Genomic DNA, 24,022 nt, shown 5'->3' with positions numbered 1-24,022 from the left:
CATACTTCACTCTGCTGCGCCGATTACCTTTCTACATAAATGTTCTGGGCATGTCACGCCCCTCCTCAAAAATTGCTAGTGATTACCTCTCAGTCTCTGTATCAAACAAAAACTCCTCACTATTGGCTTCGAAGATCTCCATTATCTTGCTCCTTCTTACCTCACTTCCCTTCTCTTCTTCTCCATCGCTGCCCGCACACTCCACTCCTCTGCCACTAACTTTCTCACTGTACCTCGATTACACCAGTCCTGCCACTGACCCCTGGCCCATGTCCTACTTCTGGTCTGGAAAGCCTTCCCTCCTCAATTCCACCAATCACTCTTTTCCGCTTCAAAGCCCTATGTGAAGGCCCACCTCCTCCAAGAGGCCTTCCCAGACTAAGCCCACTTTTCCTCAGTTCCGCCTCCCTTCTGTGTCACCCTGACTCACTCCCTTTGCTCTTCCCCCACCCCCGCTCCACAACATTATGTATCTAAACATATATCCGTAATTCTATTTATTTATATTGATGCCTGTTTACTTGTTTTGATGCCTGTCTTCCCTGCTCTCTTAGACTGAGAGCCGACTGTGAATGGGGATTGTCTCTCTTTATTGCTGAATTGTACTTTCAGTACAGTAACCTGGTAGATCTGTTTTACTAAATTCCAAACTGATATTAACTGCTCTGTAGCTATGAACCTTGAACTGTGACATCCTAATGAATTTGGATCAAACACCTAAACTGCTAAAAGACGGTTTACTGCTTCAAATTAATTAATCAATCAAATTTATTGACTTTTCAGTGAGTGAAAGCAGTTGGGAGAGGCAACACAACAGAGTTGGTAAAAATGATCTCTCTCCTTAAGAAGCTTGCAGTCTAGTGGTGGAAACAGATATTAAAATATATTCCAGATGGGAGAAATGGCAGACTATAAAGACATGTACGTGAATGATGTGGGATTGGGGGTAAAATGAGCTTCCAAGTACTTATGGAAGTACAACTGCATCATTCCAACTGCAGAAATGATGCAGGCAGGAGAATAGGGTGAGGAAAGGAGAGGAGAGTCAGGGAAGGCTTCTTAGAGAAGAAAATATTTTATCAGGAATTTGAAGATGGAGAGAATGGTGCATAATTCCTAAAATGTTAAATTTATAAATATGGACCCCATTTAAAACCTTGAAAGTTATTATTCAGTTTTACAGAGTCTAACTGTCTAGAAAAGGAGATAGAAAAGGAAATGTTCTCTTCTTTAGGAATGGTCCTAAATTAATGTTTTTCAAATCTTATTCTACTAGAAATAGTTTTTGTGTGGCACATAATTAGACTAACTGCCAGTCACTAAGGAGATAAAAACAAAAATCCAAAATTTTCTTACATATTAATACTGTGACAGGCCTGTCACTCCATGCTGATATGCACGTTCACCCTGATATGTAGAGTCCTGGGAGAGAGCTACATCAATCTGTGATTTAAACTCATCACCAAGGTAACTATCCTGAAATGAGAAAATGGTAAATTAAACAAATATGACTTGTGCCTTATTCGCTGAAGGAAAAAAGGACTTTCTCATATCTGTTGTTAATTTCAAGAAATTAATTCTGACTTGATAGGCCAGGACATGGATTTATAATTATGTACATTTTAAAAAGACAATGAAATTTCAGATATTTTTGCTTCAATCATTTCTTCATTCAATTGTATTTATTGAGCACTTACTGTGTGCAGGGCACTGTACTAAGCGCTTGGGAAGTCCAAGTTGGCAACTCCTAAAGCATATCTAGCAGAAATAATACCAAGATTTTTCTAGTAAAAAGCAATTAAGTTAAAAAGAACCCAATGAAAACATCTAATCAAATTAATTTAAAATCGTAATTCTATCAGTGTTTTGTACTATCACATTAATACACTGCAGGGTAAAATACAGTTATGCATTTTGTTGCCTGGCTAAAAAAACAAATTACTGAAATACTGAAAGAGTAGAAATGAAAAGCTTTCATACCTGTGACAATTCAGGCTGAGAGAGGCCTGGCTGGCTCATCTGTGAAGGCTGACTCATGGAAATATAACCCTGAGTCATTAAACCCTGGGAGAATGGCTGGGACACCACATCCTGACTTGACTGACTATTTGAAAGGATAGACTGACTAGTTCCAGGAATCCCAAATTGAGTTTTTGGGCGTACCCCACGACCAGATTTTCCTTTAGATGGACCTCGACCTGAAAAGAAGGGGGAAAAAAAGCATTTCTATCTAAGTTGACAGCTCAATCTCTCCTCTACTTGGTCACGACAGTTTCTAATGTTTTGCATGTTAATAAGCTTAATTCTGGCCTCTTAATTCATCCAATACTACTCTGAACTGCTGCCTCAAAATCATTATGAAGCCACAATATTGAAGCCATAAGAACTGGTTTCTCTCGAATCAATCAATCAATCAATTAGGGGCTGTGGGCCCAGAACCGGCAGCTCCAAGAGGAGGAGGCCTGGGACCCGGAAGCTGGGGGGGCCAGCACTTCGGGACCCTCTCCCTCCCACCCCACAGCAGTGAGAGGAGCTGATGCCCTGGGCACGTGGGTATATTCATTCATTCAATTGTATTTACTGAGCACTTACTGCCTGCAGAGCACTGTACTACGCGCTTGGCAAGTACAAGTTGACAACATATAGAGACGGTCCCTACCCAACAACGGGCTCACAGTTTAGAAGGGGGAGACAGACAACAAAACAAAACATGTAGACAGGTGTCAAAATCGTCTGAACAAATAGAATTATAGCTATGTGCATACCACTGACAAAATAAAATAGGATAGTAAAAATGTACAAGTAAAATAAATATAGTAATAAATCTGTACAAATATATACAAGTGCTGTGGGGAGGGGAAGGAGGTAGGGTGGGGGGGGATGAGGAGGAGGAGAGGAAAAAGGGGGCTCAGTCTGGGAAGGCCTCCTGGAGGAAGTGAGCTCCAGGAGGGTTTGGAAAGGAGGAAGAGAGCTAGCTTGGTGGATGTGCGGGAGGAGGGCATTCCAGGCCAGGGGGAGGACGTGGGCCGAGGGTTGATGGCAGGACAGGAGAGAACAAGGCACAGGAGGTTAGGTGCAAAGGAGCAGAGTGTTCGGGCTGGGCTGTAGAAGGAGATAAGGGAGATGAGGTAGGACGAAGGCGGGGTGAAGGAGAGCCTTGAAGCTAAGATTGAGGAGTTTTTGCTTGATTCGTAGGTTGACAGGCAGCCACTGAGAGTTTTGAGGAGGGAAGTGACATTCCCAGAGCATTTCTGTACAAAGATAATCCGGGCAGTAGAGTGAAGTATAGACTGAAGCAAGGAGAGACAAGAGAATGGGAGATCAGAGAGGAGGCTGATGCAGTACTCCAGTCAGGACAGGATGAGGGATTGAACTAGCAAGGTACTGGTTTGGATGGAGAGGAAAGGGTGGATCTTGGCGATGTTGTGGAGGTGAGACTGGCAGGTTTTGGTGATGGACTGGAAGTGTGGGGTGAATGGGAGAACAGAGGTCAAGGATGAAACCTTGTGAGACAGGGCTTGTGAGACAGGAAGGAAGGTAGTGCCGTCTACAGTGACAGGAAAGTCAGAGAGAGGATAGGATTTGGGAGGGATGATAGGGGAGTTCAGTCTTGGACATACTGAGTTTTAGATGGTGGGCAGATATCCAGATGGAGATGTCCTGAAGGCAGGAAGAGATACGAGCCAGGAGGGAGGGAAAGAGAGCAGGGGCAGAGATGCAGATTTGGATGTCATCGGCATAGAGGTAATAATTCAAGCCATGGGAGTGAGTTCTCCAAGGGAATGAGAGTAATCGAGAACAGAACGGGACCAAGAACTGACCCTTGAGGAACGGGATGGGAGGGGGAGGAGGAGCCGGAGGAGGAGCCCGCAAAGGAGACCTAGAATGAATGGCCACATAGATAAGAGGAGAACCAGGAGAGCACGGAGTCTGTGAAGCCAAGGTTCCATAGCATGTTGAGGAGAAGAGGGTGATCCACAGTGTCGAAGGCAGCTGAGAGGTTGAGGAGGATTAGGATAGAGTAGGAGCCACTGGATTTGGCAAGCAAGAGGTCATTGGTGACCTTCAAGAGGGAAGTTCCGGTGGAGTTTAGGGGATGGAAGCCAGACTGGAGGGGGTCAAGGAGAGAATTGGCATTGAGGAATTCAAGGCAGTGAGTTTAGATGACTCGTTCTAGGATTTTGGAAAGGAAGGGTAGGAGGGAGATGGGGCGATAACTAGAAGGGGTGGTGGGGTCAAGAGAGGGTTTTTTTTAGAATGGGGGAGACTTGGGCATGTTTGAAGGCAGAGGGGAAGGAACCAGTGGAGAGTGAGCATTTGAAGATGGAAGTTAAGGAAGGGAGGAGGGAAGGGGCGAGAGGTATACATCCTACCCTCAGTTCCACACAACTAACGTTCATATACTTACTTTTATTTATTGATATTAACATTGGTCTCCCACTCTACACTGGAAGCTCTTTGTGGGCAGGTAATATGTTTATCAACTCTGTTGTATTTTGCTCCCCCAAGCGCTTAGCACAGAGCTCTGCACACAGCAAGTGCTCAATAAATACTGTCGATTGATTGATTGAATCAAGCAGTAAGTCATATTTATTGAGTGGTTTACTATGTTCACAGCACTGTATTAAGCGCTTGACAGAGTAACATATATCAGGCACATTTTCTGCCCAAGACGAGTTTACAGCCTAAAGGGGAAAACAAACATTAATATAAATAAATAAATAACTGATATGTACATAAGGTCTATGAGGCTGGGAGGGGGGAAGAATAAAGGAATCCTGTTAGGCAACACAGAAGGGAGTAGAAAAAAAGGAAAAGACAGCGTGGTCAGGGAAGGCCTCAGGGAAGAAATGTGCCTTCAATAACGCTTTGAAGTGGGGAGAATAACTGCTTTTCAGTTTTGAGGAGGCAGCGTGTTCCTAGCCCAGAAGCAGGGCGTGAGTTTGAGGTTGGTGGTGAGATAGACAAGATTCAGGTACAGTGAGTAGGTTGGCATTAGAGTATTGAAGTGTGCAGGCTGGAAGGTAGTATGAGAGTAGTGAGGTGAGGTAGGAAGGGTCAAGGTAGCTGGGTGCTTTAAAGCCAATGGTGAGGAGATTCTGTTGGACAAGTAAGTGGTTGGGGAAGCACTGGAGGTTCTTGAGGAGTGAGGACATATGATGAACACTTCTGTAGAGAAATGATCTGGGCAGCAGAGTGAAGTATCAACTTGAGAGCAGAGAGAAAGGAGACAGGGAGGTTAGCAAGGAGGCTGATGAGAATAATCAAGGCAACATAGGATAAGTGACTTTTTTTACATGGTATCGATTTGGATGGACAGCAAAGGGTGGATTGTAGCGATGCTCTGGAGGTTGAACTGAAAATATTTAATGACAGATCAAATATGTTGGTTGAATGAGAGACGAGTCAAAGATAATGCTAATATGTGAGTCAGGAAGGATGGGGTGCTATCTACAGTGATAGGGAAGTAAGGGGATGGACAAGGTCTGTGTGGGAGGATAAGGAGTTCTGTTTTAGACATGACAATTTTGAGATAAGTTGAGATAAGTAGACGACAGCCAAGAAGTTTGAGATAAGTTGACATGTTGAGGACAGCCAAGAAGAGAAGCCTCAAAGGCAGGAGGAAATGTGAGACTTTGGAGAGGAAGGCAGATCTGGGCTGGAGATGTAGATTTGGGTGTCACCTGCTTACAGGTGATAGCTGAAGTCCTGAGAGTGAACGTGTTCTCCAAGGGAGTCAGTGTAGATGAAGATGAGAGAGGAACTTGGAACTGAACCTTGAGGGACACCCACAATTAAGGAGTGGGAGGCAGAGGGGGAGTCCACAAAAGAGACTGAGAATGAATGGCCAGAGAGATAGGAGGAGAACCAGGAGAGAACAGTGTCAGTGAAGCCGAGGTTGGATAATATTCCCAGGAGAAGGGGGTGGTTGACAGTATTAAAGGCAGTTGAGTGGTTGAGGAGGATTAGGATGGAGCAGAGGCTGTTGGACTTGCAAGAAGGAGATCATTGGTGACTTCTGAGAGGGCGGTTTCAGAGACAGAAGCTAAAATGGGGTGGGGGTCAAGGGGAGAATTGAAGAGGAAGAACTTGAGAGAGTGGGTGTGAACAAATTTCTCAAGGAGATTGGAGGTTGGAGGGAGATGGAGGGAACCACAGGGTCAAAGGAGGGGTTTTTTTTAGGTTGTGGAGACATGGGTCTGTTTGAAATCATTGGGGAAGAGGCCACTGGAGAGCGAATAGTTGAAGATGGCAGTTAAGGAGGGAAGTAGGGGTTGGGGTGAGTGTTTGGTAAGGTGTAAAAGCGATGGGGTTGGATATGCAGGTGGAGGGGGTGGATTTTGAAAGAAGGCAAAAGCTCTCTTGAAATACTGCTGGAAAAGACTGGAGACGAAGAAGGGGCAGGAGGAGGGAGGGGCTGGAGAGGAGCAAGACAGATTTTAAGGACATCATGCCTGACAGTTTCAATTTTCTCAATAGTGTATGTGGCCAGGTCATTAAGGGCAAGAGAGGGAGGAAGCAGTGGACCAGTAGGTTTCAGAAGGAAATTAAATACATGGAACAAATGGTGAGGGCAGTGGGCATGGCTGTCAAAAAAGATGGAAAAATAATTTCGTTGGGCAGAAGAGAGGCTGAGTTAAAGCATGCAAGGATAAACCTGAAATAGACCAAGCTGGCTTGCTAGGTACATTTCTGTCAGCAGCGCTCTGCAGCTTGTGTACAAGAGTGAAGGAGGAGGATTTGTGCAGGGTGACTCGGGGCTGTGGATAGTGGTATGAGATAGATAAAGGCATAGGAGAGTGAGCTGAGTTCATTAGAGAGGGTGGTGTTGAGAGCATCAATTTGGTCATCCAGGGAAGGTAGTTTGGGTATGGAGATTAAATGGGGAAGAATGACTTGAGAAAATTGAATGGAGTCTAAAGATTGGAGGTCTCTGTTGGGGAACAGCACAGATTTGCTTTCAAAAACTTACAAATACCAAAATTTACAGTTCCAGTCTTTGCCCAACTAAGGGACAACCACAGGGTTAAAGTAATTTTATCAAGTAGACTGAAAAAGATTAGATACCTAGAGCTGTCCCATTAGTTTGTCCAAAATATCCTGGAGGAGGCATAGGTGGCATCACAAGATTAAAAGGTATAGGAATATTCAGAGCAGTGATATGACTGGGTCCAGAATTTATCATTCCAACTTGATCATGAGTTTGAAAATACATGTTTGATGATCGGCCTAGGAAAAGTAACACTTCATGTTAGGGCAAGGAGTACTGAAGTTGCTGTGATGACTAATCACACTAAACAATTAAAAAAAATATGCACCCACCTTTATTGATAATCTGATCCAAACCAACACATAATTCCCTTTCAGAAGTATACTAATTCTTCTGGAAGTTTACAAATATAGAGGCATTACTTTTTTTTACCTGGGCCACTATGATCATATACAGATCCTGGAATAATAGCTTCTCTAGCATCATACATGGTAGTAGTCATGAACCGAGCTCCCTGGAAATAAAAGTTCAAAAAATTGGAGGATCAGATCCCTGAAATAAGCTTGACACTAAGCTATCTTAAAGGCCTGGGTAATAATACCTCCTGGATTGTTAAATTACTATGAAAAGCCACAATAATATTACTAAATTGATAAGACCAGTCTGTATTTTTGTCACAATTATACTCTTCTCTTATGGACTGAACAGAGGTTAAACTCCCTTTTCCTATTTCCATGTAATCTGTTAAGAGTCTTCTAATTAATTGGTTGAAAATGTTCACTGGCCAAATATACATTTAGACTGCGGATATGCATTTCCAGAACAAAATTTATTCCAATTTAATAATTTAACTGGAAATCCTTTATTTCTGAGGAATGCAAGATGAAAATCTGAGGAAATCTTTTTCATTTACTTACACTTAGTGCTTAATTATGTCAAACCTGCAATTGCTTACTGGGTTGATGGCATTGACGAGTTTACGGGGTTTGCTAAACTGCATTAGACTCTCGCGAAGGTTGTTCAGGGGTCCCTCGACCAGTACTTTTTGTTCTTTATAGTAGTTCAACAGGTGATTCCAGAGTGACTTTTTGGACAGAGCCTTCGGGTTGCCAATGATAATGACTCCATACCTACAAGGTAAGAGTTGAAAATTACTTTTAAGCTAAAGAAGATGAATGTATAACGCTGCTTTAAAATACACCTATATTTGAAATATAAGCTAGAACTTACGAACAATTCATCGTTCATTCCATTCATCTATCCACCCACACACCATCCACTTCTCCATCAATAAATTGGTAGTACTTGCTGAGCTATGTGTGCAGAGCACTGTACTAAGAACTTGGGAGAGCACAGTAAAGTTAACAGACATTACCGTTGCCCTCAAGGAATTTAAAATACAGTTGGGAAAACGGACAATTGAATAAACTAGACAGATAAAGCATCAGAGTATAAGGATATGACATAAGGTCACACAGAAGACATGGCGGAGCTGGGATTAGAACCCATGACCTATGACTCCCAAGCCCGGGCTCTTTCCACTGAGCCATGCTGCTTCTCTGCATCTCTATATGTTGCCAGTTTGTACTTCCCAAGCGCTTAGTACAGTGCTCTGCACAAAGTAAGCACTCAATAAATATAACTGAATGGATGAATATGGCTGTGGGTCTGGGGCTGGATGTGATTCCAAGTGCTTATAGGATACAGACACAAGTGCATAGGTGAAACAGAATTAATAATAATAATAACAGTGATATTTAAGGACTTACTATGTGCCAAGCACTATATTCTAAGCACTGGGATAGATACAAGGTGATCAGGTTGTCCCACACGGGGCTCTAAGTCTTCATCCCCATTTTCCAGATGAGGGAACTGAGGCCCAGAGAAGTGAAGTGACTTGCCCAAAGTCACACAGCTGGACAAGTGGTGGAGTCAGGATTAGAGCCCATGTCTTCTGAATTGGAGGCAAATGGGGGGTAGAAAATGAAATGAGACTGAGAAGACTTCTTGGAAGAGATATGACTTCAGTAGTGTGTCAAAATGGTCTGCTGGATATGAAGGGAGAGGTAGTTCCAGGCAGGAAGGAGGATAGGCACAATGTGTTAAATATTGAGAGGAATGAGATTGTGGCATAGTAAGTACGTTGGTATTAGAGAAGCAATGAATTTGTGCTGGGTTGTAATGAGAGATATGCCAAATTAGAAAGGAGGGGGGGATCACCGATTGAATGCTTTAGAACAATTGGTAAAGAATTTCTATTTAGGGAGGAGGTGGACTGGCAACCATGGGAGAATTCTGAGGAGTAGGGAAACACATACTGACTGATTTACAGAAAAATGATCTGGGTAACGGAATGAAATATGGACTGAAGTGGGGAAAGACTGGAAGCAGGGAGGTCAGTGTCTAGAATATAACAGAACCAGAATTGGGATCAATCAATCAATCTATCAATCAATGCTAGCAATGATTGGTAAGTGCTTGGAAAGGCACAGTACGACAGAGTTGAAACACATAATCCCTGTCCACAAGAAGAGAAGCAGCATGGTTTAGTGGGTAGAGCACAGGCCTTGGAGTCAGAAGGATCTGGTTCGAATCCTGGCTCTGCTACTTTTCTGCTCTGTGACCTTAGACAAGTCACTTCACGTCTCTGTGCCTCAATTACCTATGTGTAAAATGGGGATTAATGGGAATTAATACTGTGAGTAACCTATGCATCAGGCAAAAACTCCTCACTCTTGGCTTCAAGGCTGTCCATCACCTCACCCCCTCCTACCTCACCTCCCTTCGCTCCTTCTCCAGCCCAGCCCGCACCCTCCGCTCCTGTGCCACTAATCTCCTCACTGTGCCTCGTTCTCGCCTGTCCCATGGTCGACCCCCGGCCCACATCCTCCCCCTGGCCTGGAATGCCTTCCCTCCACACATCCACCAAGCTAGCTCTCTTCCTCCCTTCAAGGCCCCAGTGAGAGCTCACCTCCTCCAGGAGGCCTTCCCAGACTGAGCCCCCTCTTTCCTCTCCCCCTCCCCCCGCCCTACCTCCTTCCCCTCCCCACAGCACCTGTATATATGTTTGTACAGATTTGTCTATTTATTTTACTTGTACATATTTACTATTCTATTCATTTTGTTAATTGTTTTGTTTTGTTGTCTGTCTCCCCCGTCTCAACCGTGAGCCCATTGTTGGGTAGGGACCGTTTCTGTATGTTGCCAATCTGTACTTCCCAAGCACTTAGTACAGTGCTCTGCACAAAGTAAGCACTCAATAAAAACGACAATGAATGAATGAATGAATGAATACCATGTGGAACCTGGACTGTGTTCGCACTGATTAGCTTGTATCTTCCCAAGTGCTTAGTACAGTGCCAAACTGTAGCATTTCATAAATACCATTAAATAAAGGAACTGCAAGTCTAGTGAAGAAAGTGACCTACAAAATAAAACATATCTGCAGAAAGGAAATAGCAGTGTAAGGATAGGTAGATCAGTACAGTGGGGATGGGGTTAATATCAAGTGAATAACAGAGGGTAGTTCAGGTAGGGAATATTAATACTTAATCAGGGAAGGTCTCTCGGAGATGTGACTTTTAGGAGGGCTTTGAAGGCTGGGAGAGTGGTAGCCTGTCATACATGAGGGAGGATGTGAGTAACGGGTTGGCATTAGAACAGTGCTTTGCACATAGTAAGCACTTAATAAATGTCATAATAATAATAAGAAGAAGAGTACAGATGAAAAGGAGGTACAGTGAATTGGTTAGCCTAGAGGAGCAAAGTGTCTGGGCTAGTTTTAGTAGGAAATCAGTTAGGTAAGGTAGGAGGGGGGTTATGTGATTAAGTGCTGCAAAGCTGTTTGATGTGGAGGTGAATGGGCAACGGCATGGTGCAGAAGCAGAAGCAGAAGCAGCATGGTGGAGTGGATAGAGCATTGGCCTGGAGTCATTAGGTCATGGGTTCTGAGCCCAACTCCACTATTTGTCTGCTATGTGACCTCGGGCAAGTCATTTCACTTCTCTGTGCCTCAGTTACCTCATCTGTAAAGTGGCCTATGAGCCCAATATGGGACAAGGTCTGCGTCCAACTAGAGTGGCTTCTATCCACCCCAGCACTTCGTACAGTGCCTGGCACATAGTAAGTGCTTAAAAATATTATATAAAAACAAAGAAAACAACGCCCCCCGTCAGAAACCACCCCAACTACCATTATCCTCATCAACCCAGTAAAGCTTTTGAAGAGTATGAGAGAATGGACTGAATGAACAGTTTTTCAGAAAAAATAATAAGGCAATACAGTGAAATACGATCTAGGGGAGGTCAGTAAGTAAGCTGATGTAATAATCTCACCTCCCTTCTTTCCCTCTATACCTCACCTCTCTTCTTTCCTTCTACATCCCACACTACAAACTCCACTCCTCTGGCATTAAGCTCCTCATTGGGCCTCGTTCTCGCCTCCCCCACCGTCGAACCCTGGCCCGCATCCTACCTCTGGCCTGTAATACCCTCCCTCCTCAAATCTGCCAAACTAGCACTCTTCCCAACTTCAAAGCCCTACTGAAAGCTCACCTCCTCCAGGAGGCCTTCCCAGGCTAAGCCCCCCTTTTCCTCTGCTCCCCATTCCTTCCCCATTTACCTGACTCGCTCCCTTTGCTCCACCCCCTCCACCCCACAGCTTGTGTATATATGCACAAATTTATAATTATAATTCTATTCATTTTTATTAATGATGTGTATATACTTATAATTCTTTTTATTTATATCGATGCTACTGATGCCTCATTCATTCAATCATTCATTCATTTGTGTTTATTGGGCACTTACTGTGTGCAGAGCACTGTACTAAGCACTTGGGTAGTACAGGTTGGGAACATATAGAGATGGTCCCTACCCAACAACGGGCTCACAGTCTAGAAGGGGTAGACAGACAACGAAACAAAACATATGGACAGGGGTTAAGTCACCATAATAAATAAAAATAAAGCTAGATACACATCATTAACAAAATAAATAGAACAGTAAATATCTACAAGTAAAATAAATAGAGTAATAAAACTGTACAAACATATATACAGGTGCAGTGGGAAGGGGAAGGAGGTAGGGCGGGGTAATGGGGAGGAGGAGAGGAAAAAGGGGGCTCAGTCTCGGAAGGCCTCCTGGAGGAGGTGAGCTCTGTAGGGCTCTGAAGGGAGGAAGAGAGCTAGCTTGGCAGATGTGCGGAGGGAGGGCATTCCAGCCAGGGGGAGGACGTGGGCCAGGGGTCGACAGCAGGACAGGCAAGAAGGAGGTACAGTGAGAAGTTAGCGGCAGAGCAGCGGAGGGTGCGGGCTGGGCTGTACAAGGAGAAAAGGAAGGTGAGGTAGGAGGGGGCGAGGGGATGGAGATCCCCGCAGCCGAGAGTGAGGTGTTTTTGCTTGATGTGTAGGTTGACTAGTAGCCACTGGAGATTTTTGAGGAAGCGAGTAACATGCTCAGAGCGTTTCTGCACAAAGATCATCTGGGCAGCAGTGTGAAGTATAGACTGAAGTGGGGTGAGACAGGAGGATGGGAGATCAGAGAGGACGCTGACGCAGTAATCCAGTCGGGATGGGACGAGAGATTGAACCAGCAAGGTGGCAGTTTGGATGGAGAGGAAAGGGCCGATCTTGGCAATGTTGTGGAGGTGAGACCGGCAGGTTTTGGTGATGGATTGGATGTAAGGGGTGAATGAAAGAGCAGAGTCGAGGATGACATCAAGGTTGCAGGCTTGTGAGATGGGAAGGATGGTAGTGCCATCTACAGTGAAGGGAAAGACAGGGAGAGGGCAGGGTTTGGGAGGGAAGATAAGGAGTTCAGTCTTGGACATATTGAGTTTCAGATGGAGATGTTCTGAAGGCAGGAGGAGATCGAGCCTGAAGGGATGGAGAGAGAGCAGGGGCAGAGATGTAGATTTGACTGTCATCAGCGTAGAGATGATAGTTGAAGCTGTGGGAGTGAATGAGTTCACCAAGGGAATGAGTGTAGATAGAGAACAGAAGGGGACCAAGAACTGACCCTTGAGGAACCCCTGCAATAAGGGGATGGAAGGGGAAGGAGGAGCCCGCAAAGGAGACTGAGAATGAATGGCCAGAGAGATAAGAGGAGAACCAGGAGAGGACAGAGTCTGTGAAGCCAAGGTTCGATAGTGTGTTGAGAAGAAGGGGGTGGTCCGCAGTGTCAAAGGCAGCTGAGAGGTCGAGGAGGATTAGGATACAGTAGGAGCCATTAGATTTGGCAAGAAGGAGGTCAATGGTGACCAATGAGAGGGCAGTTTCAGTGGCGATAACTAGAAGGGGAGGTGGGGTCAAGAGAGGGTTTTTTTTAGGATAGGAGAGATGTGGGCATGTTTGAAGGCAGAGGGGAAGGAACCAGTGGAGAATGAGCTGTTGAAGATGGACGTTAAGGAGGAGAGGAGGGAAGGGGTAAGAGATTTCATGAGATGAGAAGGAATAGGGTCAGAAGCACAGGTGGCCGGAGTAGCACTTGAGAGGAGGGAGGAGATCTCATCTGAAAATACTGCTGGGAAGGATGAGAGAGTAGCAGAGAGGGTTGAGAGCATGGGGGTTGGCTAAGGGGGAGGAGTGACTTTGGGGAGCTCAGACCTGGTGGAGTTAATTTTACTAACGAAGTAGGAAGCCAGATCATTGGGGGTGAGGGACAGAGGAGGGGGAGGAACGGGGGAGAAACGTGGGCCTGAGAAGGGAGTTAAATGTATAGAAGAGCTGATGGGGATGATGGGTGTGGGTGTCAATAAGGGAGGAGAAACAGTTTTGTCTGGCAGAGGAGACGGCAGAGTTAAGGCAGAAAAGGATAAATTTGAAGTGAACAAGGTTGGCTTGGTGTTTATACTTTCGCCAGCAGCATTCAGCAGCTTGAGCATAAGAGCGAAGGAGGCGGACAGTTGCAGTGATCCAAAGCTGTGGGTCAGTGGTATTAGAGCGGCGAAGGGAAAGGGGAGCAAGCGAGTTGAGCTGAGTAGAGAGGGTATAGTTGAGAGCAGTAATCTGGTCATCAAGATTGGGTAGAGAGGAAAGGGAGGCGAGGTTGGGTGTGAGGCGCTCAGAAAGATGGATGGGGTCAAGAGAGTGGAGGTCTCTGAGGTAGTAATATAGAGTTACAGGGGAGAGGAGTGTGAGTGAGGAGGCAGGTGAGAAGGTTATGATCAGAGAGAGGGATTTCAGAGTTGGTGAGGGTGGAGATAGTGCAACGGTAGGAGAAGATAAGGTCGAGGGTGTGACCAAGTTGGTGAGTGGGTGAGGTGGGTGGAGCAGGAGGTTGGCAGCGTCAAGGAGAGATAGAAGGTGGGTGGCAGGGGAGTCATCAGGGACATCCATGTGGATATTGAAGTTTTCGAGGATTAGAGTAGGCAAGGAAAGGGAGAGAAGGAAAGGGAGAAAGGGGTCAAAATCATTAGAGAAGTTGGAAGTGGGGCCGGGGGTTGGGGGGGGGGGGAAGGGTAGATGACGGCTACAAGAATCTGGAGGGGGTGGTACAGGCAAATAATGTGGGCCTCAAAGGAGGGGAAGGAAAGGGAAGGGGGAGGAGGGATAGTGTGAAAGCTACATTGGGGGCGAGAAGGAAACTTGACACCTCCTCCTTTTCCGGTGAGTTTGGGGGAGTGGGAGAAGAAGAGGCCTCCACAGGAGAGAGCTGCAGAAGAGCTCGTGTCATCTGGAGAGAGCCATATTTCAGTTAGGGCTAGGGGAAGTAGAGAGCTGGAAAGGAACAGGTCCAGGATTAAAGGGAGCATACCTACAATGGAGCGGGGGTTCCAAAGGCCACACTTGGCAGCAGCTGTGGAGAGAGGGGAGGGATGGGGAAGGGTGCGGGGCGTGGGGAGGGTTTGGATTGGGCTGCGTTGGCGGGGACCTGGGCAGGGAGATGGGGAAGAGGGGTGACGATGAGAAAGGAGAACTGGGATGGGGTGGGGGTGGGGAGGAGGGGAGGGAGGGGGCTGGAAGGGAGGAGTTGAGGGTTGGCACTGGTACAGAGGGATCCTGGGGAGGGGGTAAGGGGGAGAGATGGGGGTGGGGGAAAGGGAGGGAAAGAGATGGATGGGAGAGGGGAAGGGGAAGGTGAGGAATGGGCAGGGCAGTTGGGAACAGGGGAATTGATGGTTCATGGTGAGGTCAGCAAGGTAAATGACAGCACAGTGGGAGGTTAACAACTAAAATGCAGTAGACTGTGAGCCTGTTGTTGGGTAGGGACCAACCCTATATGTTGCCGACTTGCACTTCCCAAGCGCTTAGTAGTGCTATGCACACAGTAAGAGCTCAATAAATATGACAATGAATGAATGAATGAATTGAGTGTTTACTTGTTTTGATGTCTGACTCCCTCCTTCTAAACTGTGACCTCTTTTTGGGCAGGGATTGTCTCTATTAGTTGCTGAGTTGTACTTCCCAAGTGCTTAGTACAGGGCTCTGCACACAGTAAGCACTCAATAAATACGACTGCATGAATGAATGAATTTGGACATCACCTGCATAAGAATGTAGTTGAAACCTTGGGTGTGAATGAGTTTTCCAAGGTAGTGGGTGTAGATGAAAGGTAGAATGGATTCAGAACTATGCCTTGAGAGACACCCAGAGTTATAGGATGGGAGGCAGAGGAGGAGGTTGCAAAAGAGACTGAGAATGAGTATCCAAAGAGTCAGGAGAAGAACCAGGAGAGGACGGTGAGTGAAGCCAAGGTTGGATAACATTTCCAAGAGAAGGGGTGGACCACAGTGTCAAAGGCAGCTGGGAAGAAAAATAATGCTGAAGTTTTGAGCTTGTGCAACAGGGAGGACGGTGGCCGTTGGCAATAATGATGGGAAAGTCATAGGGAAGAGAGGACTTGGATGGGGAGTTTCGGACATGAAGAGTTTAAGTAATTGGACAGGCATACAAATAATGATATCCTGAAAGTGAGTAGAAGGGTGGGATTTCTGAGAAGGAGAGCAGTTGGGGCTGGAGAGGTAGATTTGGGAATTATCCATGTGCAGATGGTAGGGAAAGCTTTGAGAACTCCCCAATGGAGTGGGTGTAAATGTAGAATAGATTTTCACCCAAAGAAACATTTTCCATGGGCTGTATTTTATTATCAGTCAATCAATCTCTCAGTGGTATTAATTTAGTCCTTTCCATTTTTTTTACTGCTAACTGATGTATTCAGCATGGGAGCAGATGTAAACTAATCAGACAGTCCATGGTCTACATAAGCTCATAGTTTTAATTGGCATTTTACAGATGAGGTAACACAGGTACAGAGAAATAAGTGATTGGCCAAGGGCATATAGCAGATAAGTGGTGAAGCTGGGATTAGAATCTAGGTCCTTGGCCTCCCAGACCTGTGCTCTTTGCACTAAACCACACTGCTTACTGAATGCAGAACACTATTCTAAGCACTTGGAAGGGTACACTACAACAATTGATAGACATATTGTTGGGTAGGGAACATCTCTATGTTTCCGACTTGTACTTCCCAAGCGCTTTAGTACAGTGCTCTGCACAGAGTAAGCGCTCAATAAATACAACTGAATGAATGAATGACAATTCCCGGACTACAGGAGCTTACAGTCAGAGGGGGAGAAAGACATTATAAATTATGGATATGTATTTAAGTGCTGTGGGGCTGAGAGTGAGGTGACTATCAAGTCTCAAAGGGTAAATATCCAAGTAGGTAGGTGACACAGTATGGAGAAACAGAAGGAGAAATGAGGGCTTAGTGGGGGAAGGCCTCCTTGTGGAGATGTTATTTTAGTAAGGCTTTGGAGGCTTTCTGGTATAAAGGTAAAGGCCTGGAAGAAAGAAGAACATGATGCTGTTTTCTATTTTAATTTTAAAATGTTAATGATGCTTTAGATACCAAGAAATAAACATGAGATGATGTACACCAAAACTAAGAAAAAGAATAGTAACTGGGTATTAATCCTATTAGAATGTTTTATCCTTTCTCCTTGGTGACATTCCTGCCTTCTCTCTCTCCCCACACTGGCACAAACTCGACTCTGCTACCCTGATAATTTTTCTGAAAAGAAAATTCAGTCCCTCACCCTCTTAAAGCCTCCAAAGGCTACTGATCCACCTCAACAACTAACAGGAAAGTCTTACCATCAGCTCTAAAGCACTCAATCATCTCACTCATTCCTACCTCACTGATCTCCTATTGCCCAGCCTGTACATTTCACTCTTCTAGTCCCAGTTTACTCACTGTACCCTGTTGTTGTCTATCTCACCATCAACTTCTTTCCCACATTCTCCCTCTGCCCTGGAACTCTCTTCCCCCTCCTTATATGCTAGACCACCATTCTCCCCTAATTCAAAGCCTTATTAAGGTCACATCTCTTCCAAAAAAATCTTCCCCCATTAAGCCCACTTTTATGTGCCATCTAATCCTTTGGATCCGGTCCTTTTGTGCATTTGGTATTTCAACCTACCCTCAATCCTACAGCACTTATGTACATGTCTTTGAAAACTTGGTTTATATTAATGTCTGCCTCCCCCTCTGGACTGTATGCCAGTTGTTCCAGACATTTAACTCCCTCTTCAGGTTCCCCCCATCCCTCACCTGCAATGATCTGGCCATCCACTTCGTTAAGACAAATTGACACCATCAAGTATGAGCTTCCCCAAACCCTCCCTCCTACTCCTCAATCCCCCCATCTCGGCCCGCTTTTCAACTTTCCCATCCTTCCCAGCAGTATCTCCAGAGCAGATCTCCTGTCTCCTCTCAAGTGCCACCCCTTCCACATGAGCATCAGATCCCATTCCTAAAACAATGACTGTGTCCAACCTGATTATCTTTTATCTATCCAGATCTTACAACAATGCTTGCTCAAACATTGTAAGCACAACAAATACCAAAGAAAGGAAAAGATACATTCCTTGCTTGCTAATAACTTGCATTCTATAGGAGCCCAAGATATACCTAATTATTATCTTCTAATATGTCACAATATTTTAGTTACGTTTGTAACAAGTGTTGTAGTAGTCATGGCTTTTTATGTATTATGTATAATAGAAAGATATGACACATTTCCCTGCCCAAAAGCAGTTTACTACAATCCACTGGGAGAGATAAAATCTTAAAATAAAATAATTAGACATAACATAATTTACAGCGGAATACACATATATATATATATACAAATACTGGGGATGAGGCTAAATAAATACCTAAGTGCTAGAGATGAGTGGTAGGTTGATAAATCTTAGGGAGTTGAAAATTAACTGGAGAAGGAGTGGGGGGGGGTTATGGAATTTTAGAAGGTTTAAATATATAGAGAGCTGTAGTCTGTTGCATTTGGGAAAAAGAGTTTCATGTGGGAGGAAAGCTTAAGCAGTAGATTGGAAATCAGATAGGTAAGAGGAAGGTACAATTATAAAGTCAGTTTAGGAGGTGAAAAAACTGAAAACTGGGAGTAGAGAATTCAGTAAGGAGGTATGTAAGATGAGGAGATTTAGTAGAATGCCTTGAAATTACTCTCTTGTTTTACTTGAGGGTGAAGAAAATGATAAGTCAGTGGAGCTCTGAGGGCTGAGTAATGCTTCAAAAAGATTCATTCATTCATTCAGTCATATTTATTGGGCACTTACTGTGTGCAGAGCACTGTACTAAGCTCTTGGGAAGTACAATTCAGCAGCAAATAAAAACAATCTCTGCCCACAGCTGGCTAACAGTTTAGAAGTGGGGAGACAGACATCAAAACAAGTGAACAGGGATCAGTAGCATCATTATAAATAAAAAGAATTATAGATAAATACACATCGTTAATATAAATAAATAGAATTATAATTATAAATATGTACATATATACACAAGGGCTATGAGGCTGGGGGGGTAGAACAAAGGGAGCGTGTCAGGGCAGTGGGGGGTGGGAAGGGGAGCAGAGGAAAAGGGAGGCTTAGTCTGGGAAGGCCTTCTGGAATAGGTGAGCTTCATTTGTGGTTTGAAGGAGGGAAGAGTGATAGTTTGGTGTATTCAAGGAGGGAGGGCATTACAGGTCAGAGGTAGGATGTGGGCCAGGGTTCGACACAGGACAAGTGAGAACGAGGCACAGCTGAGAAGGTCAGCACCAGAGAAGTGGAGTATGTGGGCTGGCCTATAGAAGGAGAAGAGGGAGATGAATTAAGAAGGGGCAACGTGATGGAGAGCTTTGAAGCCAATAGTGAGGAGCTTTTGCTTGATTTGGAGGTTGACAGGCAATCACTGGAGATATTTGAGGAGGGGGATGACATGCCCAGAACATTTCTGTAAAAAGACATCCGGGCAGCAGAGTAAAGTACAGACTGAAGTGGGGAGAGACAGGAGGTTGGGAGAGCAGAAAGATATTCCATGAAGCAGTGTAGTATTGTAGTAGTGGAGCAGTGGAGCAGTTAGTGAAGGCGAGGGGAAACCTGTGAGGAATCTGATACTATAGTTATAAGTAAAACGTGGATGGGAGTGGTAGCTGTTCAGGTAGAAGGGAAGGGGGCGAATCACAGAGCTTTATGTAATAAGAATGGGAAGAAATGGGAGGAAACTAAATCTGAGAGTTAAAGGATAGAGAGGAGTCAAGGAGTTTAAGTTGGACTCTCCTAAGGGACCTTAACTGATTAACTCCTCTTTTCCCTGAAACCCACTCCTTTCTGTGTCATCTATGCATATGGATCTGTAGCTTTTGGGCATGTGGTGTTTGAAAAACAGCACTTACGTACATATCTGTAAAATGTTTATTACTATTAATATTTGTGTTCCCCCCTAAAAAGTTAAACTCATTGTAAGCAGAGAGCATGTTTACTAATTCTGTTGTGTTGAAGCAGCAAGGCTCAGTGGAAAGAGCACGGTCTTGGCAGTCAGAGGTCATGGGTTCTAATCCCAGCTTTGCCACTTGGCAGCTGGGTGACTCTGGGCAAGTCACCGAATTTCTCTGGGCCTCAGTTACCTCATCTGGAAAATGGGGATAAAGACTGTGAGCCCCACAGGGGACAACGTGATCACCTAGTGATCACCTCCCACCCCGACTCCAGCACTTAGAACAGCACTTGGCACATAGTAAGCGATTTACAAATGCCATTAATTATTTTTTTTGTCCTCTTCCAAACACTTAGTACAATGCTCTGCACACAGTAAGTGCTCAATGAATGCCACTGATTGATTGGATGACCTCAAAAGTCTGTTTTTTTAGGACAGGGAGAATGGTAATGTTACCAGAGGAGGTGAATAATTTAGAAGGATTGAGTGTCCGGGAGAAGAGTAGTTCCATTTACAATTCATAGAAAGAATTTCCAGTACCTTGCTCTTGTGAGTGCCACATTGAGACGCCTGGGATCATTTAAAAACCCAATTCCTTGGTGTTCATTTGCTCTTACACAGGAAAGAATGATAAAATCCTTTTCTCGACCCTGGAATGCATTAACGCTTGCTATTTCCACTTCCTGGAAGGAAGAATCACCATGGCATTGGCACCTTAATTTTTAGTTTTGCAATCTAAAGAATACCATTAAAAAATTATGCAAAGTGGCCTAACCAATCACACCTAACTTTTGGAATTTCTGAAAATAATTTTCATCTTTCAGACTACCTTTGGTAATCATCAGCTTACCTTTTCAAATTCAGCTTCATATTTCAGATCTCTGAAATCTGCATTACTAATTTAAATTTTCAATTCACTAGTAGAATTTCCAAAGTTTCTATAAAATTACATTATATTGATGTTCATTAGAGCTACAGAAATTCTGAAAGTTCTACAATAGTACTATTCTTAAATTAGGATGGTCTAATCAAAGTTGCATCCTTAATCACTGTACCTGATAAAGCTTTGTAGGCAAAGAACCACTAAATTGCATATACTGCACGAGGTAGGATCGCTGACCTTCATATGGAGTAATAATACCAATTTGATCTGGTTTGGCACCAGCTTTTAATAGTTTTGTAGTTATCTTCTTCACATTTGCTGCTTCCATCCTGAGGAGATACATTTATAGTTAATATATTTTAAACAAGTTCTGAAAGAAATAAAAGATCATGATTTGTTCAAGTTCCAAACAAAATTTACATCCTGCAAAAACAATGCCTACTTCCAAAGACTGCACCAATCTCTTCTGGGTACCAACCTACTTTTAGAATGGATCAATCAATCAACATCATTTACTGAGCACCTATTACGTGCAGGATGCTATACTAAGCACTTACAGAAATATAATAAAGCATGACTTCAAGAAGCTTACAATCTGAAGGTAGTAGTGACTTGTAAATGAAAGATGCCTGCCTCAAGTGGTTCAGAGAATACAAGAATCCATTCAGTACAAGATCTATTTACTTGCTTCTCTTAATATTTTATCTTGGTTTGTGGACTGTCCTATTTATTTGCTGCAATTCATTGTTATCATTCTTTAACTCTGCTAATCTAATTTACCTTTGCCAACCCTAACATATAGAACAACTCTTCTATACATAATATGCACTGAAAATATCCAATCAACTACTGCTATTGAGATTTGCATCTTACTTTAATAGTAATAATAATAATAGTAATAATAATGGTATTTCTTAAGCGCTTACTATGTGCCGAGCACTGTTCTAAGCAGTGGGGTAGATAGAAGGTAATCAGATTGTCCCACATGGGTTCACAGTCTTAATCCCCATTTTACAGATGAGAGAACTGAGGCACAGAGAAGTTGAGTGATGTGCCCAAAAGCACACAGCTGATTAAGTGGCAGGGCCGGGATTAGAACCCATGTCTAAAAATTGCTTTTACTAAAAATTATATTAGGTTCCTGAAACCTCAAACCTTGTGATGTTAACAGAGTAACCTCTATTTACCTATTCAAATAAGAGGTGCCTGAGCTGGCAATTTCTTCTTGCCCCTGGGTCACATAGAAGAACATTGGTTTATCAGGCTGGGGCCACTGAAAATCAAATCCCCTTTTCACACGATCCGCTTTCATTTCAAGACAAAAAAGAAAACACTACAATTTAAACAAACAACTACAAAGTGTAATCAGTTACTACTGAGATTAAAGTTACTATCACAAACTTTATTTATTGAGAAATAGCCAGATATAATCTATTTAAGTGTGTTGCTAGTCAACCGATTTTTGTCTAATTATCTGACATTTAAATACCTTACTACTAAAAACATACACTGAAAGGAACATTCTAGTGGCATCAACACCCACTAGGTAAAAACATTTGAGTTGATAAGCTACATATTTATGGCTTTCTTTGTAAAGGAAAGGTGAAAGGGAAAAGTTACTAGAAATAAGGGCTACTTCTGGCAGACATTTTGTTTTTCTCTTGCACTGTCCATTATGTGAGAAATCTATTTTACCAGCAGCAACACCATTCTGAAGGGACCCTTCATAAAAAATGTTTGAAGGAAAAGCACTAAGTGCCGGATGCATTCGATATTGCACTTGCAAGCGAATTGGACGGATTCCCAGGACCACAAGCCTCTCAAACAATGACTGAGACAGTCCAGCCTTTGCAGCTTTCTTGCACACCACTACAGGGCCCAGCTGGCAATGATCTCCTACAAGGACCAACTGAAAATGAAAACAAAGAATTTATTGTTCCAAGATTATACTCAAGAATCCTTACTAAATTTGTGAAATTCCATACATTTTATTTGTAGGGAACCCAAAAAAGTTTATACAGTGATTTTCCCCAAAACCTTTCTCATATTGGTCTCATAGACTCCATCCCTCTTTCTCTTCAAAGATCGTGTTATCTGTGTCTGGCACCACTGCAATTACTAGATGATGTTAACTTCAACCCTTCAAGCCCCTCCACCAATTTTCTGTTCAATTTTGATCCCCTTTTCAATTTTCCTCTTCCTCTCCAACCCTTTTTGTGGATATTCCTAATGACCATTTGCTTCCTCTCAATCTTCCACTCTGCTGACCTCCTGCTCCCATTAATCAATGGTATTTACTGAGCAATTACTGTACGCGGCGCACTATACTAAATAATTATAAGAAAAAGAATGATGGTATGTATTAAGCACTTGTTATGTGCCATGCACTGTTCTAAGTGCTGAAGTAGCTACAAGGTTATTAGGTTGTACTACGGGCAGCTCACAGTCTTAGTCCCCATTTTACAGATGAGGTCATTGAGGCACAGAAAAGCTAAGTGACTTGCCCAAAATCACAAAGCTGACAAGTGGTGGAGCTGGGACTAGAACACCCGACCTTTGATCTTTCCACAAAGCCACCTGCTTATGGTTTGCGAAGGTAAGCTATACTGCTTAATCTGCTCATCTCTTTGCAGTGTTATATTTCCAACCTCATCATACAATCTATCAGTGGGATTTACTGAGCCCAACTCTGTGCAGAGTACTATACTGAAAGTTGGTACCCATGTATCTTGTTTAAAGGAGCTTACAATTTAGTGTGATTTATTTTTCTTTAGAAGAATAAATTTTTTTAAAAAGAAGGCAACAATATAGTGTCTCACAGAGTATTCAAATTAAGAGTTCAGAGAACAAAGTTTGGATACCCATTTTTAAATATTCTGTTCCAAACACAATGTTGAATGTAGCGTTGCTGAAGCAACATCGAACTAATCAAGCAACTACAAAGTCAAAGGATTTTCATGACAAAAAAACTGAAAACTGAGGTTCTTTTGGTAGTGGTAGAGAAGTAGGATGGGGGATGCAGGATGGGAGAGGGGGGTGAAGAAATGGGAATATGTCCCCATTTCTACTGAAAAACTGGTCTCTGGACTGCGCACAGAAAGGGACAAAGGAGTCTGGGAATTAATCAATCCACGAATCAATCAATGGTATTTACTGGGCACTTACTGTGTGCAAAGTGCTGTACTTGGCACTTGGAGGAGTTCAGTACCATAGAGTTGGGGAGACACAGTTCATGCCCACAGAAGAGGGGAGCAGTCAGATATTGACAGAAATAATTAATAAAATATAATCTATAACTATGTAAATTCTTTGAGGGAAGGGATTGTGGCTATCAACTCTACTGTATTATACTCTCAAATGGTCAGTACACTGCCATTAAATGCCATTACAGTAAATATAATAAATGCTATTGAGTGATTGATTACTGAG

At 43.6% G+C, this 24,022-nt stretch overlaps 1 protein-coding gene across 1 annotated transcript; it reads right to left on the bottom strand.

The window, feature by feature from the left end:
• Positions 1-1,354: 1,354 nt before the first annotated feature.
• Positions 1,355-22,502, bottom strand: LOC119921743 (regulator of nonsense transcripts 1-like; the record flags this gene model as incomplete). The annotated part of the gene is made up of 9 exons (XM_038741796.1): positions 1,355-1,476; positions 1,981-2,198; positions 7,069-7,230; positions 7,424-7,505; positions 7,947-8,121; positions 20,251-20,393; positions 20,766-20,922; positions 21,781-21,898; positions 22,289-22,502. Coding segments are annotated over 9 exons (1,386 nt in total), but the record flags the coding sequence as incomplete, so codon positions are not given.
• Between the last annotated feature and the right edge of the window lie 1,520 nt (positions 22,503-24,022).

This window comes from Tachyglossus aculeatus, assembly GCF_015852505.1.
Source record: "Tachyglossus aculeatus isolate mTacAcu1 chromosome Y3 unlocalized genomic scaffold, mTacAcu1.pri scaffold_320_arrow_ctg1, whole genome shotgun sequence".
NCBI lineage: Eukaryota > Metazoa > Chordata > Mammalia > Monotremata > Tachyglossidae > Tachyglossus > Tachyglossus aculeatus.
The sequence above is the reverse complement of the archived record's forward strand: the minus strand, read 5'-3'. Positions and strand labels throughout refer to the sequence as shown.